Here is an 18705-nt window from a genome sequence, read left to right on the forward strand (position 1 = left end):
CTCTTGTATCTATACGATACAATATGATACGATGCGATAAAAAACAAGGTACATGATACTAAATATGCCCATAATTCGACAGGAGACAACCCTTTTGTGTCGTAAATAACTGCAATCCAGTTCCCTTCGTTCCCAAAATATTTGTACGACTAAGTTCTTTCCACCATTTCTGTAATTAAAACCACAAAACTGATTTGTCAACTTGGTCCCTAGCTGTCGATTTACTTTTCCACAACCATGGCAAGTCACTCATGAAGTTTATGAAACGGTTTAAACTTTCGAGAGTACATCTTCTCCCCTTTCTTCCACTAAATTTGGATAAATCCAGAAGCACTTGATCAGTATCCCTTTATCTATCATGAAGAAAACATGCAGATAGATTTTGTGAGGCCGGTTTTGTGAGATTCGATGAGTTAGAACGGTGGAGGAGTACTCAACTCATGATGTCGAGCAATGCAATCACTATTCTTTTATTGTCTCTAAACATCTTTATGTTTCCAGCCATCTCTGCCTTGAACCGAGAAGGTCTGTCTCTTCTTTCATGGCTTTCAGCCTTCAATTCATCTTCCTCTGCTACATTCTTCTCTTCATGGAATCCAAACCACCATAACCCATGCAAATGGGATTATATCAAATGTTCCAATGATGGGTTTGTTTCAGAAATCATGATAACCTCCATCAATCTTCACACAAGCTTCCCCACCCAGCTCCTCTCCTTCAACCATCTCACCGCACTTGTCCTTTCGAATGCAAACCTCACCGGAGAAATCCCACCTTCAATAGGAAACATGTCTTCCCTGATCACCTTGGACCTCAGCTACAATGCTCTATCAGGGAACATCCCAACCAGAGTAGGAAAATTATATGAGTTGCAGTTATTGTCACTGAATTCAAATTCCTTACAGGGTCCAATTCCAACTGAAATCGGGAATTGCTCAAAACTTCAACAGCTTGAATTGTTTGATAACCAGCTCTCGGGAAGGATTCCTGTAGAACTAAGCAATTTGTCAGGTCTGGAAGTATTCCGTGCAGGTGGAAATCCAGGAATTCATGGTGAAATCCCAATGCAAATATCAAACTGTAAAAGACTAGTTTTTATCGGTCTTGCGGATACAGGTATTTCAGGACAGATTCCAAGCAGCTTGGGAGAGCTTAAGAATCTCCAGACGCTCTCAGTCTATACAGCCAATCTCACGGGCGAAATCCCAACAGAAATTGGTAATTGCTCATCCTTAGAGAACTTGTTTCTATATGAAAACCAGCTGTCCGGAAAGATTCCTGATGAATTGAGTCTGCTGAAAAACCTCAAAAGGGTGTTATTGTGGCAGAACAGTCTTAGTGGAAGCATGCCTAAAACTCTTGGAAACTGTTCAAATTTGATGGTTATCGATTTCTCGTTGAATTCTCTCAGTGGTGAGCTTCCTGAGTCTCTTTCAAATTTAGTCACATTAGAGGAGCTCCTCGTGTCTTACAATAATATTTCTGGCAAAATACCATCAACTATCAGCAACTTTTCCGGTCTGAAGCAACTTGAATTGGATAACAACGGATTTTCTGGTGAGATTCCACCTGCCATAGGACAACTAAAAGAACTTACTCAATTTTTTGCCTGGCAGAATCATCTTCTTGGTAGCATCCCAACCGAACTAGCCAACTGTGAGAAACTTCAAGCACTGGATCTTTCACACAATATGCTCACTGGGTCAATTCCATATTCTCTCTTCAATCTCAAGAATTTAACCCAACTGTTGTTAATATCAAATAGAATATCAGGGGAACTTCCACCAGATATTGGCAATTGCACCAGCTTGATCCGTTTACGGATGGGATCGAACAACTTCACGGGTCAAATACCATCAGAAATTGGGCTCCTACATCGTTTGAGCTTTCTTGAGATGTCAGACAACCAATTTACAGGAGAAATTCCTCCTGAAATCGGAAACTGCACTCAACTAGAAATGATTGATTTGCATGGCAATGCACTCCAGGGCATGATTCCTTCATCATTAGAATTCCTTGTTGGTCTAAATGTTCTTGACATTTCCATGAACAGAATAGGAGGTATAATTCCTGAGAATCTGGGCAAGCTTACGTCCTTAAACAAACTGGTAATCCGTGGGAACCACATTACTGGTTTAATCCCTGCATCACTTGGCCTCTGTAGGGATTTACAGTTGTTGGATATGAGCAGCAACAAGATCACTGGTTCCATCCCAGACCAAATTGGTCATCTGCAAGGATTAGACATTCTCTTGAATTTGAGCTGGAATTCTCTGACTGGTGCCATTCCAGAGAGCTTTTCAGATCTTTCAAAGCTTGCCAACTTGGATCTCTCTCACAACATGCTAACAGGAAGCCTGAGAGTACTGGGCAATCTGGATAACCTAGTATCTCTGGATGTCTCCAACAATAATTTTTCAGGTCTCCTACCCAATACTAAGTTCTTCCGCGAACTGCCAGCCACATCTTTTTCTGGTAATCAAGAACTCTGCATCGACAGAAATAAGTGTCGCATAGATGAAAATCTCCACGGGATGAGATTTGCCGGAAAAATTATAATCTATGCTCTTCTCAGTTTAACTGTAACAATGGTGATAGTGATTTTTGGACTTTTTCTATTTAACAGAGTCCGAGGAACCACATTTGAGAAGAATGATAAAGAAGATCATGAGTTGGAATGGGATTTCATCCCATTTCAAAAGATTAGCTTTTCCATAAATGATATTGTCACGGGGCTGTTGGATTCTAATGTTGTAGGAAAGGGTTGTTCAGGCATTGTTTATCGTGTTGAAACTCCAAGAAATCAGGTTATCGCAGTGAAGAAGTTATGGCCAGTGAAGAATGGGGAGCTTCCAGAGAGAGACCTGTTTTCTGCAGAAGTTCAAACTCTTGGATCCATTAGGCACAAAAATATAGTGAGGCTTCTGGGATGTTGCAACAATGGAAAAACTAGATTGCTCTTGTTCGATTACATATGTAATGGTAGTTTGGCTGGATTGCTCCATGAGAAGAGACTTTTCTTGGACTGGGATGCTAGGTATAAGATCATACTGGGAGCAGCTCATGGTTTAGCCTATCTTCACCATGACTGTATTCCTCCAATAATTCATCGTGACATTAAAGCTAACAACATCTTGGTAGGCCCACAATTTGAAGCGTTTATAGCAGATTTTGGTCTTGCAAAGCTTGTTCAATCTTCAGAGAGTTCAAGAACTTCCAACACAGTCGCCGGTTCTTATGGTTACATTGCTCCTGGTAAGTGTAAATGCTTCAGGTTCTTCTCAAACTAATGCAGCAAGATAATCATGATTATCCATCGAAGAAACGCAATCAAGAGTTTATTTTTTCTTCCAAAGATTAACTTCTATTTCAGAAAATTTTGGTATTGATTTGTAATGTTCGATATCTTTATGGTGTTCCTAAATTACTCTTTGAAATATTCATCAAATTATATTCAGTTCTAATCATTTAAGCTGGCTTAAGGACATCTTTAATCACTTCAACTCTTTATAAATTTGAGTTTTTTGAGCCATCTTCCCTGTTTCGTTCGGAACTGACAGTTCTTAGAATATGATATCCTTCTGCCACCTCAAAGCACAAACTTTAATCTATGCATCTGGTGATGGTTTCTTCCTATAATAATGTGGAAGGTAGTCTAGTTTATGCTAACTACAGCTTGTCCGAATTGCAGAATATGGATACAGCTTGAGGATCACAATAAAGAGTGATGTGTACAGCTATGGCGTGGTGCTCCTAGAGCTCTTAACCGGGATGCAACCAACCGATAACAGGATACCAGAAGGTGCTCACATCGCCACCTGGGTTAACAGGGAATTTCGAGAAAGAAAAAGAGAATTCACTTCAATTCTTGACCAACAACTAGTTTCGCGATCCGGAACACAGATCCAGGAGATGCTTCAAGTGCTTGGGGTGGCTCTACTATGTGTGAATGCTTGCCCAGAGGAAAGGCCAACGATGAAAGATGTAGCATTGATGCTCAAGGAAATCAGGCACGAAAATGAGGATGTTGGAAAACCAAACTTGCTTGACAATGGGGAAGCAACCAACCCAAAAGCAACAGTCCAATGTTCTAGCTTCTCTAGATCATCTGAACCTCTGATCAGATCACCCGCCAAATTTCCATAGCATCCCAACATCTAGAATGTAGTTCATTGATATTTTTTCTTTCTAAAGTTCAAATAACGAAGTAATTCAAGTAGATTGATTTATGTTATTATGTTGTAGAAAGAGTTTATCACACTTAATATCTTTGTTGTAATTGCTTCATTCAGTTTGGAGTGCTTCTGTCATTCTATTTTCACTGCATATATAATGCACATATGCCAAAGTTTAAGTGCATCTTTGTGAGAACTCACAAATATTATTATAACAATATCAATAAATAATTTGTACCAACTCCTTCCCCAACCCGAGAAGCACTTCTCAACTCCCACTACAACAGTTGAAACTTCAAAAAGTGCCAAGAAACAGCCCAGAAATAATTAAGAGTCGATCTAATGGTTGATGGGTAATGCCACGTCACTACGGTGTGACGGGAGTGAGATGAATTGGTATATAGCATATGCAGCCCTAACTTTTGGTAATTGCTTTGATGAAATCTAGATTTCAAATACCAAATGCATGCAAATTACATATAAACAGAACAAAAGATGCTTATAACACAGGTCGCAGGAAGTAAAGAAATTAGAGCAAAACACTGCAATGCAGAGGAATCAAATTAACATGGCCATGCAAGCAAGAGTAGCTTTCAACTCGGGATCCAAGGGAAACAGACACAAGCCCAATTCCAATAGATTGATTGTCTGTAGGGGGGCTGAGCCAATGAAAAGCCATGGTGGTGACACACATTTGGAGGGCATGAGAGGTATAGAACACAACAAATAGACCCCTATCCTTTTCAGCTCTCCCCAATTATTATGTTTCAGATATAAAAGAGTATTCATGCTCCATGTTCTCGAAAGGATACGTTGCTTTTAGTCATGTGCGTCAGACTATCTTAGGCCCACAGATTGTTCACTGTACTCTATCAAACTCCAATGGCTAAGATTGCAAGCAACCCCTCCTCTAAAGTAATCATTCTTGTGAAACTTCTTAAGCAATTACAATTGACAGTAGTTGAGTTCATCTGGTATCAGCAAGTACACATCCTTGTAAGTGGTAAGCCCTTATAGCAATTGACGTGTAACAAAAAATAAAATAAATCCAACCGACGATTTCAAATTGCCATAACTCTTCGACATTGAGGTGAGAATTTAGTTTGTTTTCACCTTTTCATCAGGAGAAATGCTTTAGCCACAAAAAAATTTCACAAAAATTTATTCACAAACTGACGTGACTTGATGTGGTACGTTTGATTGTAAAGTAGATTTAATGTATTATATGAAACTACATTAGTTTGTGATTTACTTCTGTGAAATCTTTTTCAAACTGTAGCACTTCTTTTTGAGCAATACTGATTTGCAAATAATGATTAATTAGGTTATAAGCCTTCTCCCATAGTTTCTTTTACAACAACAATCGTTTGCTTGATCTTAAAAAGCTTTATTGGAATTTCTTGATTGCATCCCTATTTTCAACCATTAGAGGAAGAGTCGGCAACATTAGCGTAAAGAAGACTAACAAGTAACAACTTAAAATATTGATATATTCTTTTGATGCTAAGGGTTTCCCACATTTTTGCTTGCATGCATACTTCATTACACATGCATACGCATTGCAAGCAGATAGCAACTTTTATAATAAAAAATAAAAGTGGTAATTGGGAAACCATTTTCTCTACATTAAACTTTAAAATCTGCATTATTTGTCGCTGTCAAAGCTGACAATGTACCTCGACCTATTAATCATCTAGATGTGACTTCCACATATGTTTAAGGGAGTATCTGACAGAAAATATGAACATTATTCCTGTCGTGATTCCTATGGGTGTGTTGTATGCGTGCGTGCATGACGTGTTTCAGCACTTCTTGTCAAATACCATTTGATAGTAACATTGTTGCAGGTGTGATTGAAGAGATATTTATGTTTGGGCAGTGTAAAAGAGATGGTTCGTAGTTTTGGTTTCCAAATTTCCTGTATTATTAAATAACAGAGCCATAGGAGTCTTGATTTTAAGGTCAGCACCATTACAAAGCAGCTGCCAAAGTTTAGCACGAGTTCAAATGCTAACATTTATGAGACACAGCAAACAACAAGACAACAATTAAGAGATAACTGAGTAGACATCTCTGACATCAGCTAGCAAAATCCAACCCAGCCTTGGAGGAGGATGTGCAAATAGGGTTATTGATGACATCAATGTTAGCTCTCAATTTTTTTTTTTTTATAAGTAATAAGAAATATTATTGAAACAAGTAAATAGGCATAGCCCAAGTTCATATGAAGTATATAAGCAAAAATAACTAAATACAAACTAAGTGTTAGTAAAAGCTAAAAGAAAATCATAAAAATTATCCACATTCAGATCAACGAGAACATTCGCCCAAAGACATAAAAAGATCCCAAGAATTTTTAAAAGATCCCAAGAATAACTCATGCAGTACCAAAACCCCGGATGTGTTAAAAAGCTTATTCCTTCATATCAGGGCTATGTACCCACAATACCAGCCTTCACATTTATCCGTAGGCTTAATCTTGTACACGAATTAGAATCCATTTGTAGTCCATCTCGAAGCATATAAGAAGATATCAACATTTATCAATAAACCTCAAGAGTGAGAGAGCTTGCAGGAGTATCTAAATGGGCATAGCAGAATTGGTTGTTGGAATAAAGGACCATCAGACATAGCAAACAAGAAATTTTTCATCAGACGGCTGTCATCCAAATGAAAATACTCAACAGTGGAGAAAACCATTCAGATGGACTACAAGTACAACTTATATTACATAATCATATACAAAAGTATCAACTATTACATCATTTCTTGCCTTTTACACCTTGAGAAATCCAAAATGCTAAAACAAGAAGGCTGAGAAAATTAACAGAAACAAGAAAAATATTACATGTTAAATCAAAATGGTAACAATCCATTACATAAGAGGCATTGATACCTGAAAGAAATAATAAATTCTCCATTAATTTGTCTCCAAGAAGTTCAAACTAGAGATTACAGATTGCCGATTTGTCCTGGAGGCCACGTTATACAGCATCCAACACCCTAGCAGATAGGGGAAATAAGATTTCAACCATGTAATTAAGTCTTTAAAGGCTTTAAAGATGTTTGATGAAGGAAGAAAAGTACAGTGTATAAGGGAAGATGAATTGATGGCACTAGCAGGGGTGTGACACTAGCAATTTTTACACCAAATGCGATTAATACAGGCTCTGTATGCGCATCAACAAGAATGTAGCACTTTGACGAAAACCAAACAGAACATACAATTGCATGCAAATGTGTACATGATTGCCAACCAAAGCTAAATTAAGAAGCGGGTTGAGATTGACAGTATCATACCTCATCACAAAAATATGGAAAGAAATAGTTAAGCAGCTTAGCTTCTACTGCCATGAATTGTGATCCATCCTGTGACAAGCTGTTTGTGTTGGAGAAATCACCCACTAGCTTCAACACAGATCAAGTCCCTACTTATGGTTCAAGTTTTTAACAAATGGGCAGTGGTTTCCAATAAACATAACCTACATTACATCTCTGATGGAACAAATATCATCATTGCTCAATATTGTTTTCTACTGAGAGAGAGAGAGAGAGAGAGCACTGTACTACTATTTCTTGTTCAACAAAACTACCATTTATAAGGACTGGCCATTTTGTGGCAATGGTCACGCTTTGTGGGTTCATGGAACTGAGCCAGTCATAATATCTGGGCATGAGTTACATATTATGTACACCCCGGTCTCACATTGAGAAAAGGAATAGCTCACAAATAATTAGTATGTTATAAAGGTAGTTATGAGTACTAAGTCTCACATTGGCTATTTATTAGGTATAACTGGACTTTATAAGTGATTCTAGGAAAGTTTCAAATTGACTAGTCTTTTTGGAGTTATAGCACAAACATGGCCAGAGCTTTCCTTGGGTCATTACATATGGTATCAGTGCCACCTTTTATTTTTTAAGATCAACCATATGATAGTAGAACATTATATGACAATTAGCTACGTACTAGATGAAACAGCACTTTATAAGATCCGTGATACGAAAACCAAAATGAGAATGACTAATTATTTCCAGGAAAGTTTCAAATTGATTAGTTTTTTTCAATAGCACACAGTGGCTAGAGCTTTTCAGTATTGGAAATTTGGAAGTTAACAATTCATTCTCCCTCATAACAACCTGCATAATTAATATAAGTTGCATTAAACCCTGGCTGAGCAGATAATGCCGATCCTTTACATGACACAAAGTTCACACTTCTCAAAAATACTCCTGTCGTTTAAAAACAAAGTCTCATTGAAATGAAGCATTCTCTTAATACCCTCAAGAGTTGGCTCTTAAAGTTTTAGAAGCCAACAACTATATCTTTTCTTTTGTCTAATTTTTTTAGTAAACCATAGGCCAATTAGCAATCTGGAATTTTAGCCCCATTAAAATCCTAAGTTCGGCTTAACCCCTAGTGGTTGGCTCAAGTGGTAAAGGCCTTAGGGTTGGGGGTATACTCTCCTCAGGCCTTGGGCTTGGGGGTATACTCTCCCGAGGCCTAAGGTTCAAATCTCTTTGGGTGCAAATAATCTCTAGATCGAACTAGGGGGTTTTTTCCTTGAATTATCCGAGGTGCACTTGCAGGAAACTCCTTGCCAAGGACTTGTGCACCCCCGGGATGAGTCGGTACGCTGTTCCTAGACACCTTGTCCCAATAAAAAATTAAAAAAATAAAAAAAGAATCCTAAGATCAGATATAATATGAGTTTTGTTCATTACCAAGATTCTTGGCATGTAGCTTACACTTTCATTGTGAATATGATTAGGTAATACGATTGCAAACTAGTTGACCTAAGCCAAACCGCGTATCAGCTGTCAAGGCATTATTAGCAGGACTTGTCAAACTTATGCTCCTCATGTAGACGAAACCAGCCAATTCCTCTTTTTTTGAGGTTCTTCTCTGCCTGCGATTGTGCAGAGAAGAGAAAGAGAGGATGAAGACCACACTCAATAGCAAAAGCCCTTTTCTTACTTCTGCTTCGACTTCAATTTGCAATCGATTCCCATTGAGATCCACCGAGTCCTTTACCCGTTCAGAAACCCTCACCCTAATTCTGCTTTAGCTGCAAGTTCTCGTTCTCGGCGAAATGGTACCCAATGAAGGGGATGTTGCAACAGAAAAGAGAAAGGCTGAAGACTATATTGTCACAAAAGAAAAGAAGACGAAGAAGAAGAAAAAGAAGCCAGTTGCTACTCCTCGTCCTGCATGCTCATGGGTGTACTTTAGCCGGGAGTTTATCAAGGAGTATAGTGCTTCCCATCCTGAGTCCTCTGGTCTTAAAGCTGCCACAAAGGCTGCATCGGATGCTTGGAAGTGTATGGGCTTTGAAGAGAAAGCAAAATACACTAATCATGCTCGTGAAGTGTGGGATAACTACTTGAGTACAACTACTGCTCGCACCCCCAAGCCAAAGAAACAGCGCCTCACACCTGAGCAGAAGACTGCAGTGAAGAGCATGGGATTTGGCAGCCTCCTCGACCTAAGATGTAGGACACTCCGCCGTAGTTTGTGCCTATGGTTATTGGAGAGGTTCAACACTACAAGACGCAGCTTGGAGATTTGTGGTGAGAGGATTCCTTTATCTCCAAACGATGTGGAGCATGTGATGGGATTAGTAGCTAGTGGAAAAGATGTAGTGAACTCAGGGCCAGATGATTTAATCGCAGACTTACGTTATAGTTTCAATGCTACAAATCGTGGGATCTCAGTGCGACTTCTAGAGGAGCGACTGGCAGCTCCAGAAGCAGGAGACAATTTTAAGAGGTCATTTGTCCTCTATGCCTTGGGCACTCTTTTGTCCCCAACAGCGAGGTTGGATGTTAGCCCATCATTCCTCCATTTTTTGACAAATATGGATGTTGTCCATCAGTACAACTGGGGAAAATTCTTGCTTGACCGGCTAGTTCGAGAAGTATCTCGCTTTCGTCAAGGGAAGCAAAGGGCAGTTGGTGGTTGTCTTTTGTTTCTCCAGCTCTTTTACTATGAGAGCATCTCTGTTGATGGACCAGGTCCTTTGGCCACTGCAGTCGTTCCATGCTTGTCTTCATGGGGTGAGGAGGAGATTACTGAGAGAGAAAGACGAGAAAGAGAGCTAGGTGGTTATGGTTTAGGAGAGGTGATCTGCAAGGAACGTTGTCTTGGCATGGAGCCCTCAGAGTGCAGGGATCAATTGGATTGCCCACCAGTACACAGCACAACCACCACGGTTGCGCCTGGCCCTACTTTTGGCCAGGAGGGGAATCAGGCTGACAAAGCAAAAATGAATGGGCAGATTACTATGCGTGAGGAAGATATGCCAATTCTTATCAGGAGTAAAGATGTGGTCTGTGGGGATATTGAGGTGGTTGTTGATTCAGTCAGAATGGCTTGCAGGAACAGAGAGTATGGGTGCAATGAAACAGTGGATTACATTAACAACTTCCATGAAGAAACATGCACTTACGCTCCATGTTCATGCCCGCTGCCAGATTGCAACTTTGTTGGTTCAACTGATCAGTTGTCACTACACTTCAGCAGTAAACATTGGGATTCTGGAAGGCGCTTCAGGTATAATGTGCCGTTGGCCGTCTCCTTAAGGATGAAGGAGCAATTCCTTGTTCTTCAAGCAGAAGAGGATGGTGTTCTTTTTCTCCTCAACAAGAGTGTTGAAAGTATTGGGAACACGGTCATGTTAACCTGTGTTGGGCCAAGCTCTTCAAAGGCAAGGTTCTTGTATGATCTTGTATCGGTAAGAGGAAGCAGCTGTTTGAGATTAAAGTCAGTGACGGAGAATTTTCCTGAACGGTTAGAAGGTTTTCCGCCAATGGATTTTCTTCTAATTCCATTTCTTTATATTAGTTGTTCTGGGCATATCAACTTGGAAGTCTGTATATGGAATTCTACAGATATTGATGCTGACTGTCCTTAATTAGTATATAACTTGCAATGAAATACGATACCTCTCTCTCTCAAAAAAAAAAAAAACAGCCCACTGACAGCCATTTTATTGAATAAGGATTGTTCTACAGTCCCTACTAATGATCTTACTTCAAGCTACCACAAGGAGTCTAAACAAGTATGTAGAGGAAGGAGGTTGAGCAAGTTATCGACAGCTAGGGCTGTAATCGAGCTGAGCCGAGCCGGTTTTTGGCTTGTTGAGCTCAGCTCGACTCAAAATACTCAAGCCCGAGCTTGAGATTTTTTTTTTTTTTTTTTTTTTGAGATCGACTCAATAAGCTAAACTCTTAACTCGAGTTCGACCTCAAGCTCGAGCTCGTCCCACAAACTAGTTCAAGTCAAGTCGAGCTCGAGCTTGAATTGTTTTTTTTTTTTTGGGAATAAGATTTAATAATTAATCAATTAAATAAATAAATAAAATTAATATTAAATTTATACAACTAACAAATAGAACCTCTATTAAATTATAAAATTTTAAAAAATCTATAAATAATTAATATCTAATTAGTTGATATTTATCCATAATAACAATATATTATATGCCTATATATATTATTAATACATACACTTAATATGATAGCATATATCTATTTTATATATGGTTCCCACATACTAGTATATGAAATTATTAAATTTTATCGACTAATTATTATACAAATTATAAAATATACCTATGAAATATATTCACTCTATAGACATAAGTAATTAGAATACATATTATATATTTAATTATAAAAGTGGTATGCTTATATTATTAGCTAATACATATATACATGCATGGGTGTATGTATATATTTATCAATATATGAATGATTTTTAATCAAGTCGAGCTAACGAGTCGACTCAAGCATAAACGATTGAGCCTAAACAAGATTTAGCCGAGTCGAGTTGAGTTTTGTCTGGTATGTATCATTTACAAATCGAGCGGGTATCTGCTTTCATGAACGAGTTTTTTTTTTCATGAGTCGAGTTCGATTCGAGTTTAACTGAACAAGTACTGAGCGGGCTATCGAACAGACTGGTTCATTTACAGCCATATCGACAGCCCCCTGCAATCATGTCCTTCTCTATCATTTCATTCCTTCTTTCACTCGAGTGACCAATCATAATATATTTGGAATCCCCCCCCCCACCCCCACCTGTGAACTGATAATGATGTTTCACTATCAATATCAAACTGATAATTGTGTTTAATTTAAGCAAACTAAACAAATTTTTTAACCCCCTTCCAGTTTTTGGACACCAATAAATAATATTTCAATCTATGTTTCAGTTAGAGCTTCACAAGGAGAGGCTTCCTTGAGAATCTTGAGCATTCTAGTGTTTGGACGGATTGTGAACCAGACATTTCTTGAGTCATAAAGCCCTGGAGAGGAAAGATGGTTCTAGTTAGAGCTGCTTGGGTGGCCTTTTTCTAACACATTTGGCTACAAATTTATTGCTGAAATGAACCCAAAAGTTAACGAACCCACAATCAGACACTGGACCTTAGTCCTAGGCATACAGGTGTTGGGGTGGGGGTGCTATTTTAGCTAGATGTAATTGACAAGTAATTTGTGAATGCCTATAGAAATCAGAGGTTGGTTTGATGGAGTTCATTTGTCATTGATTGTTAATTGAACGTTCTCTGGTCTAGTAAAGTTTTCTGATACAAGATACAACATTCTTGTATCTGCACTCTTCTATCGTCCTTCGCATTCAAATGAAGCATGATCCAAAACCTCACGCACGTCTCACTTCAAAGAATTTCACCGGAGTAAAGAATACTCAGCATTCACTCACACTTTAATATTCAAATAGGTTGATAAAAATGCTAAGCAAACATCAACTATCAAGCAAATAAAATCATGGGAAATCATCAACATTAAAGCGTAATGTATACTGCAACATGAAACCAAAAAATACCAAAGAAAAATTGAAATTATACCCGTATATCAAGATATGATTCGAAGTATTCCAATTTCCACACTTTCCCAGGAAGTGACTCTGGAAGCTAAACCAACCAAAACTTCATGGATTAAGTTGCAAGTCAATTTGGAGAAGTTAAAATGACCCAATACACATCTAATAATGACTGAAATAAAGAACCTCAAAATGGGGATATTTGAAGCGTAAGGAGACACCTTTGGACTCAGTTCTAGCAGCTCTAACCATGGGCTTTCTTGCTGGTAGAGTGTTCCCGAGCTGCATCGGATTAAAACTCACTTTAGAGAAAGATCAAGTGTATGTAAGTCGGTTGGCCAACAGCACTAAAGTGGATGGTAGGTGCACTACTCGTGCGCCCGATGAAGCCATTGTCGATGATGAATGAACTCGCGAGTCGCAAAGTGCCAGGCGTGTTGTTCCTCTTGGTAAGGATAAGCGCGGAAAAATCTACTCAAAGGTCGGTCCACCCGCATACACCACACACCGTGACATGGCGAACCCGGTCTGACCGCCATGTCACGGTTTCACTTACATGGGTTGGATGAAGGCCTTCTCCCCATCGAGTAGTACTCCCCCCCATCCTTCGACCCTCCCCGAAAACGCTGCCACCCCCCCTCCCACGGCACGGTTCCCCCCTCCTCTCTGAGAACAGATCTGCCGAAAACCAACAGGCGGTTCCTTTCTCCCCCCCCCCCTCCCCGAAACCTGACCTTTTTCGATTCCACTGGTTTGGGGAGTTGCGTCTCCGTCGAACACGCTCAAAACCCTAGAACTCGTCTGGACGCACCGTCTACAGCGCCCCTTCCCCCCCCCCCCCCCCCCCCCCCCCCCTCCCCGAAACGGAGCTTTTTCAATTCCATCATTTGGAAGTTGCGTCTCCCTCAAACCTCCCTCAAACCCACAAAAAACCCTAGAAATTTCCAGATCACCGGTAACCAAGATCTTAGAGACCCTTCCTCCACTCACTTCCGAATCGGCCGGTCTATTCATCTCCTTCGTAAGCTTCAAATATTTTCCCCTCCACGACGATAAGGTTATTCCGTTTCTCACTTGGTTGGTTTTTTCTGTTTTAATTTTTTTAGTTTATTAATTTTTTTGGTTTCTAAGGTTGTACTGCTATAACTCAATGTGTATTAGCCTTTGTGTCTCCAAAGATTACTGCTTTGATGTTTCGGTCGTGTGCAAGTTTGTCTTGCTAACAAGCTCTTTTTGTGAATCAAGGCCTCATTCATTCTGTTCCAGAAAAACAATATCTTGTTGTATTAATTTTATTTCACTGGAGCATTAATCACAATACATCAGCCCATGGAAAATGGCCACGCAAAAATACTTTGATAATCACATGTCCGGCTATCTTTGTTCCTTGTATCTTCTTTTTAATTGGATCAATTTTTTTGTTTCAAAAGCTAAATTTACATATTTTTTGTTTTTTAGTTTTTAATGCTTGGAGATATTAATGCTTGAATATATGGTTGGTTGGAGATATGGTTGTGCTAAGTTGTTGTAACTCAATGTGTATTAGCCTTTGTGTCTCCAAAGATTACTGCTTTGATGTTGCGGTCATGTAGAAGTTTGTCTTTCTAACAAGCTCTTTTTGTGATACCTGTTTGAATATAATCTAAAGTCTTCAATTTATAATCAAGCTAAAGGTTACTTTCTATTTAATTAATTTTCCTCTGTTTAGGGAATAGCTTTTGCTTAGCGTAATTTGCAATAGAACCAATCTTTTTGTCACATCTTAGCTATAGTTTTGTTGGGATTTCCAGCTTTTATGTGCTGCCTTTGTTAACATGTTTTTATTTATATTTTGTTTTGGATAGGTAAAATATTAAAACAATTGAATCAATTAAATAGGTTAGAACTAGTTATAGGTTAGTACTAGAAATGGCTACAAGAAAATCATGAAATCAGCTCCCCATTGAAAACAACACAGAAGTCCACAATAATTTGGTATTGAAAAAAGCATTCTTCTGAGTTCATCCAAATAGTGTTATTGACAAAGAATACTTTGAGCTTGTGGGCTAATATCTATGACGTGGGCTAATACACTGCAGTATTGTCCATAGTGTGGCTTTTACAACACTTTCTTTTTCCTTGGGAAGGAATATATATATAGGACAGGTAGCATAAATGAAATTGATATTCCCTGAGATGATTAAGTGATTAAATTTCAGTTGAGATAGATGAACTTCTAGGGAAAGAAAATTGAATTTGCTCTAGAGTTCATTGGCTGCAATTGCAGGTCAGATTGCTTATCTTGTTGTGGTGTTGAGAATTCCTCAATTAAAATAACCTATGGCATAAATTTGGCAGTTACTAATTTGTTTGGTTGGAGTTCCATTTAAAATCACATTTTAACAGCTTGTTCAACATCATAATATGACATTCTACTTACTCTCTTGAAATGGTGTAAAATTCTTCTGCATTGTTTAAGATAGATAACCTATGGCATCGAGCGCATCATCATGTGTGGTTGATGATTTTTTCGAATCACCAACTTGTTGGCGTGGCTTGAAAGCCCCATTAAAGACCTCCAAAACTAACAAAAATCCTAGAAGAAGGTTTTTCGCATGCCCGAAGTACAACACGGTAAAACATTGTTTTTTTGCATGAATCTTGTATTGCTTTTTAACGTGTCATATTCATACTTGGTTCAAATATACCTTTTGCATTGTAGGGAGAAGCAAAGTGCCAATTCTTCTTATGGGCAGATATATTTCAATTGGTACATGAAAAAATTCGCGTACATGAGAATGCAGTTCGAAAAATGGAGGATGATGTATTGCTCCGTGAGTATAAAGTTCAAGAAAAGGAAGATAAACTACTTGAGAGAGAAGATGTTCTTTACAAGCAAGAGGAGCATATTTCCAACTTGGTCGTACAAAATAGATGTATTTGCATCTCATTGTGTATGTATTGGGTGGTATCAATTGTAATAATATTTGGTTGGCTTGGACCATAAATGCAAAAGGTCCGAATCTAAACGGAAATGGATAGTTCATATTAGTCATATTTAAGCATATTTTGCCTTTTTGTTGGGAAGGGAGATCATCAAGTTTTAGTAGTTTGTAAACTTTTGGTATGTAAACTGGATAGGTTGCTAGATGTTTAACATGGCTAGATGTTGAATCGGTTGTAAACTTATGATATGTAAAATAGATTCGGACTGAATTTTGAACATGGCATATATCTCTTCACCTAATTTGTCGAACAAGGCAAATGATATTCACCGGAGTATAATTCACCTGATATTATACCAAAATGCACAAATAAATCACAACCTACCAAATAACCAAATAATTTCCCAATAAATATGTCAATATACATCACGATATGGCAAACGTTTTATTGGTTCACCTGATAGATATCATACCATGCATAATCACAACCATAAAAATAACCGGACTAAAATATCACTATATGGCAGACCTGCGTATATTAATGCCTGATAGATATCACACCAATTACTATGGCTACTTGCCATAGCATATTTCCAATGCCAATATTACAAACACGGGTTGCTGAATAGATTCAGTAAACACCCATAAATATCTATACATATTTCTTGCCATAGAACTAATAATGCATTCTACCATCACAAAAATGAATCTTATAACTTCAATTAATAAAAATATGAAAAATAACGCATCAATTTCTAACATCGCTTAGTCCAAAATACATCAAAATACACCACAAGCATCACATTATTTTCAATTACATCACAACGACCAAAAGATTTCAAAATACATTAGAACCATAAAAATACATCACGAAACCCTTCCTCTCATCAAAAAGCAAATTTCCAACCATAACGTTATTTCTCATCATTAACTGTTGGTGGTGGCTGGGTGACAGTACTGCATTGTGTTAGAACAACAATATCATCCTGGTAACCACTGAGTATCTAAAAAATCCAAGAAATACAACCCGATTACTAAAAAATTCCGAAAGCACAATAAATGCAACCATTATCATTCCCCATCAAGGAAGGGAGACCTATTACCTTATCAGTTTCTGGAGCTTCCGATACCTCAGCCTCCTGTGATGCATCATCAAATATTTTCCTGCGAGTCTAAATTAATTCAAAGATAAAAAAAATAATCACATCCATTAGAAACAAATATAGACTGCAGTCTTAAGCAATCAATATTTAACACTATTAACTTTGATGTTTTACCGATTTCTTCTTTCGCTTCGTTGCAGCTTTCTCCACAGGCGGAACCTTTCTTTTCATTGGTGGCCTCCCTTTCCCTCAAACAATGTGGGGGCTTAAGATTTTCTTACCCTTGTCCGTGACCATAGTCTCTTTTACCTTGTTTGAATCGGACTCAAGTGTTAATCCTTTAAATTTATTTTCAAATTCATCCAAGTGGGAAATGAATGCAGTAACATGGTCATCACTTGGGCAAACACGGGTTGCCCAAGTGAGGCACCGTTTAACCACGAACTCATACCTTCTTGAGTCCGCACTCTGTCGCAGGTCGTCATAGCTACTTTTTATTATCGTATATCTCCTCTTTAAGTCCTTCCGCCATTGATCCAAGATATACTTATCCGGCAATGCATGAATCTTATTCATCTAGCAAACGTTCAATGCATGCCTACAAAGAATTCCCCTCATTTGAAATAATGCACATGTGCATTTAACATCAACTTCCTCCTGGTTAAAGTAAACTGTGTACTTCATGCTCTTAACATGGTCATCATCAGTGGTAATTTCGTCCAAAACATCATACGTTGAAATGCAACCATCCTTGCTGATAAGTATGCAATTACATAAAATCATTCCCCACACCTCTCTTTGGACTTCTTTAAATTTTGCACTCGTATACAGCGATTGAAATTGCTTCTCAATGCGGAACGCCGATGAACATGGGATGGTTTGGTTGGAGGAATTGAAATCAGCTGTCGTCTCGAGCTCCACCTTTTTCCTGAGCGCATTGTCAAATTGATCGACAAATTCTTTTAACATGGTACCAAAATGCACAAACCCATCGAAAAAAGCATTCATACTTTCAGATCTCTGAGTTGTGCTCATGCCAGCCCAAAATACTCCCTTAAGGTACACCGGTACCCAGAACGACCTCTCGTTGTACAACCCTTGCAACCATGCATTATCACCAAGTCCATACTTCTGAATAAGTTGCCCCCACTTCATCTCAAATTCTGCGCATGTCTGTGAATCATATAGGGCACTCTGGATGGAAGTCTTCAACCCTGCATTGTACATTGTGTGAGATCCAAATTTTTCTGGCAATTTTCTCATTATATGCCATAGACAATATCTATGATGTGTGTCTGGGACTACCAAAGCAATGTCACTCTTCATTGCTCAATCTTGGTTAGTAATGATCGCTTTTGGAGCACGATCATTCATGCATTCTAACCATGCCCGAAACAACCACACAAAAGTACTTGTGTCCTCGCTTGAAAGCAATCCAGCCCCTAACAGTATAGACTGCCCATGGTGATTTACCACAAAAAATGGAGCAAATGGCATACCGTATCTATTGGTTAGGTATGTTGTATCGAATGTGATCACATCCCCAAAATACTCATACGCTGCTCAACTACGTGCGTCAGCCCAAAACACATTCCTCAATCTCAACTCCTCATCCACATCAATCATATATGTAAAACCATCATTCTGCAACCTCATCC

At 38.5% G+C, this 18705-nt stretch overlaps 2 protein-coding genes across 2 annotated transcripts; both read left to right on the forward strand.

Moving 5' to 3' along the window:
- The first annotated feature begins 87 nt into the window (after nt 1-87).
- LOC122297282 (LRR receptor-like serine/threonine-protein kinase RGI1) lies at nt 88-4359 on the forward strand. The gene is made up of 2 exons (XM_043107303.1): nt 88-3255; nt 3692-4359. Exons 1-2 carry the CDS (start codon nt 441-443, stop codon nt 4144-4146), a joined length of 3270 nt encoding a protein of 1089 aa, XP_042963237.1. The 5' UTR covers nt 88-440; the 3' UTR covers nt 4147-4359.
- Nucleotides 4360-9059: 4700 nt separating this feature from the next.
- LOC122297294 lies at nt 9060-11112 on the forward strand. The gene has a single exon (XM_043107315.1). The coding sequence runs from the start codon at nt 9269-9271 to the stop codon at nt 11087-11089; it is 1821 nt and encodes a 606-aa protein (XP_042963249.1). The 5' UTR covers nt 9060-9268; the 3' UTR covers nt 11090-11112.
- Nucleotides 11113-18705: the final 7593 nt, after the last annotated feature.

This window comes from Carya illinoinensis, chromosome 15 (genome assembly GCF_018687715.1).
Source record: "Carya illinoinensis cultivar Pawnee chromosome 15, C.illinoinensisPawnee_v1, whole genome shotgun sequence".
NCBI classification, from domain to species: Eukaryota; Viridiplantae; Streptophyta; class Magnoliopsida; order Fagales; family Juglandaceae; genus Carya; species Carya illinoinensis.

Bases quoted from the DNA above. Each gene is read 5' to 3' on its own strand.
- LOC122297282 (XM_043107303.1), top strand. From the start codon at position 441: ATGATGTCGAGCAATGCAATCACTATTCTTTTATTGTCTCTAAACATC. The intron at 3,256-3,691 runs GTAAGTGTAAAT...TCCGAATTGCAG, and splicing joins TTATGGTTACATTGCTCCTG to AATATGGATACAGCTTGAGG.
- LOC122297294 (XM_043107315.1), top strand. From the start codon at position 9,269: ATGGTACCCAATGAAGGGGATGTTGCAACAGAAAAGAGAAAGGCTGAA.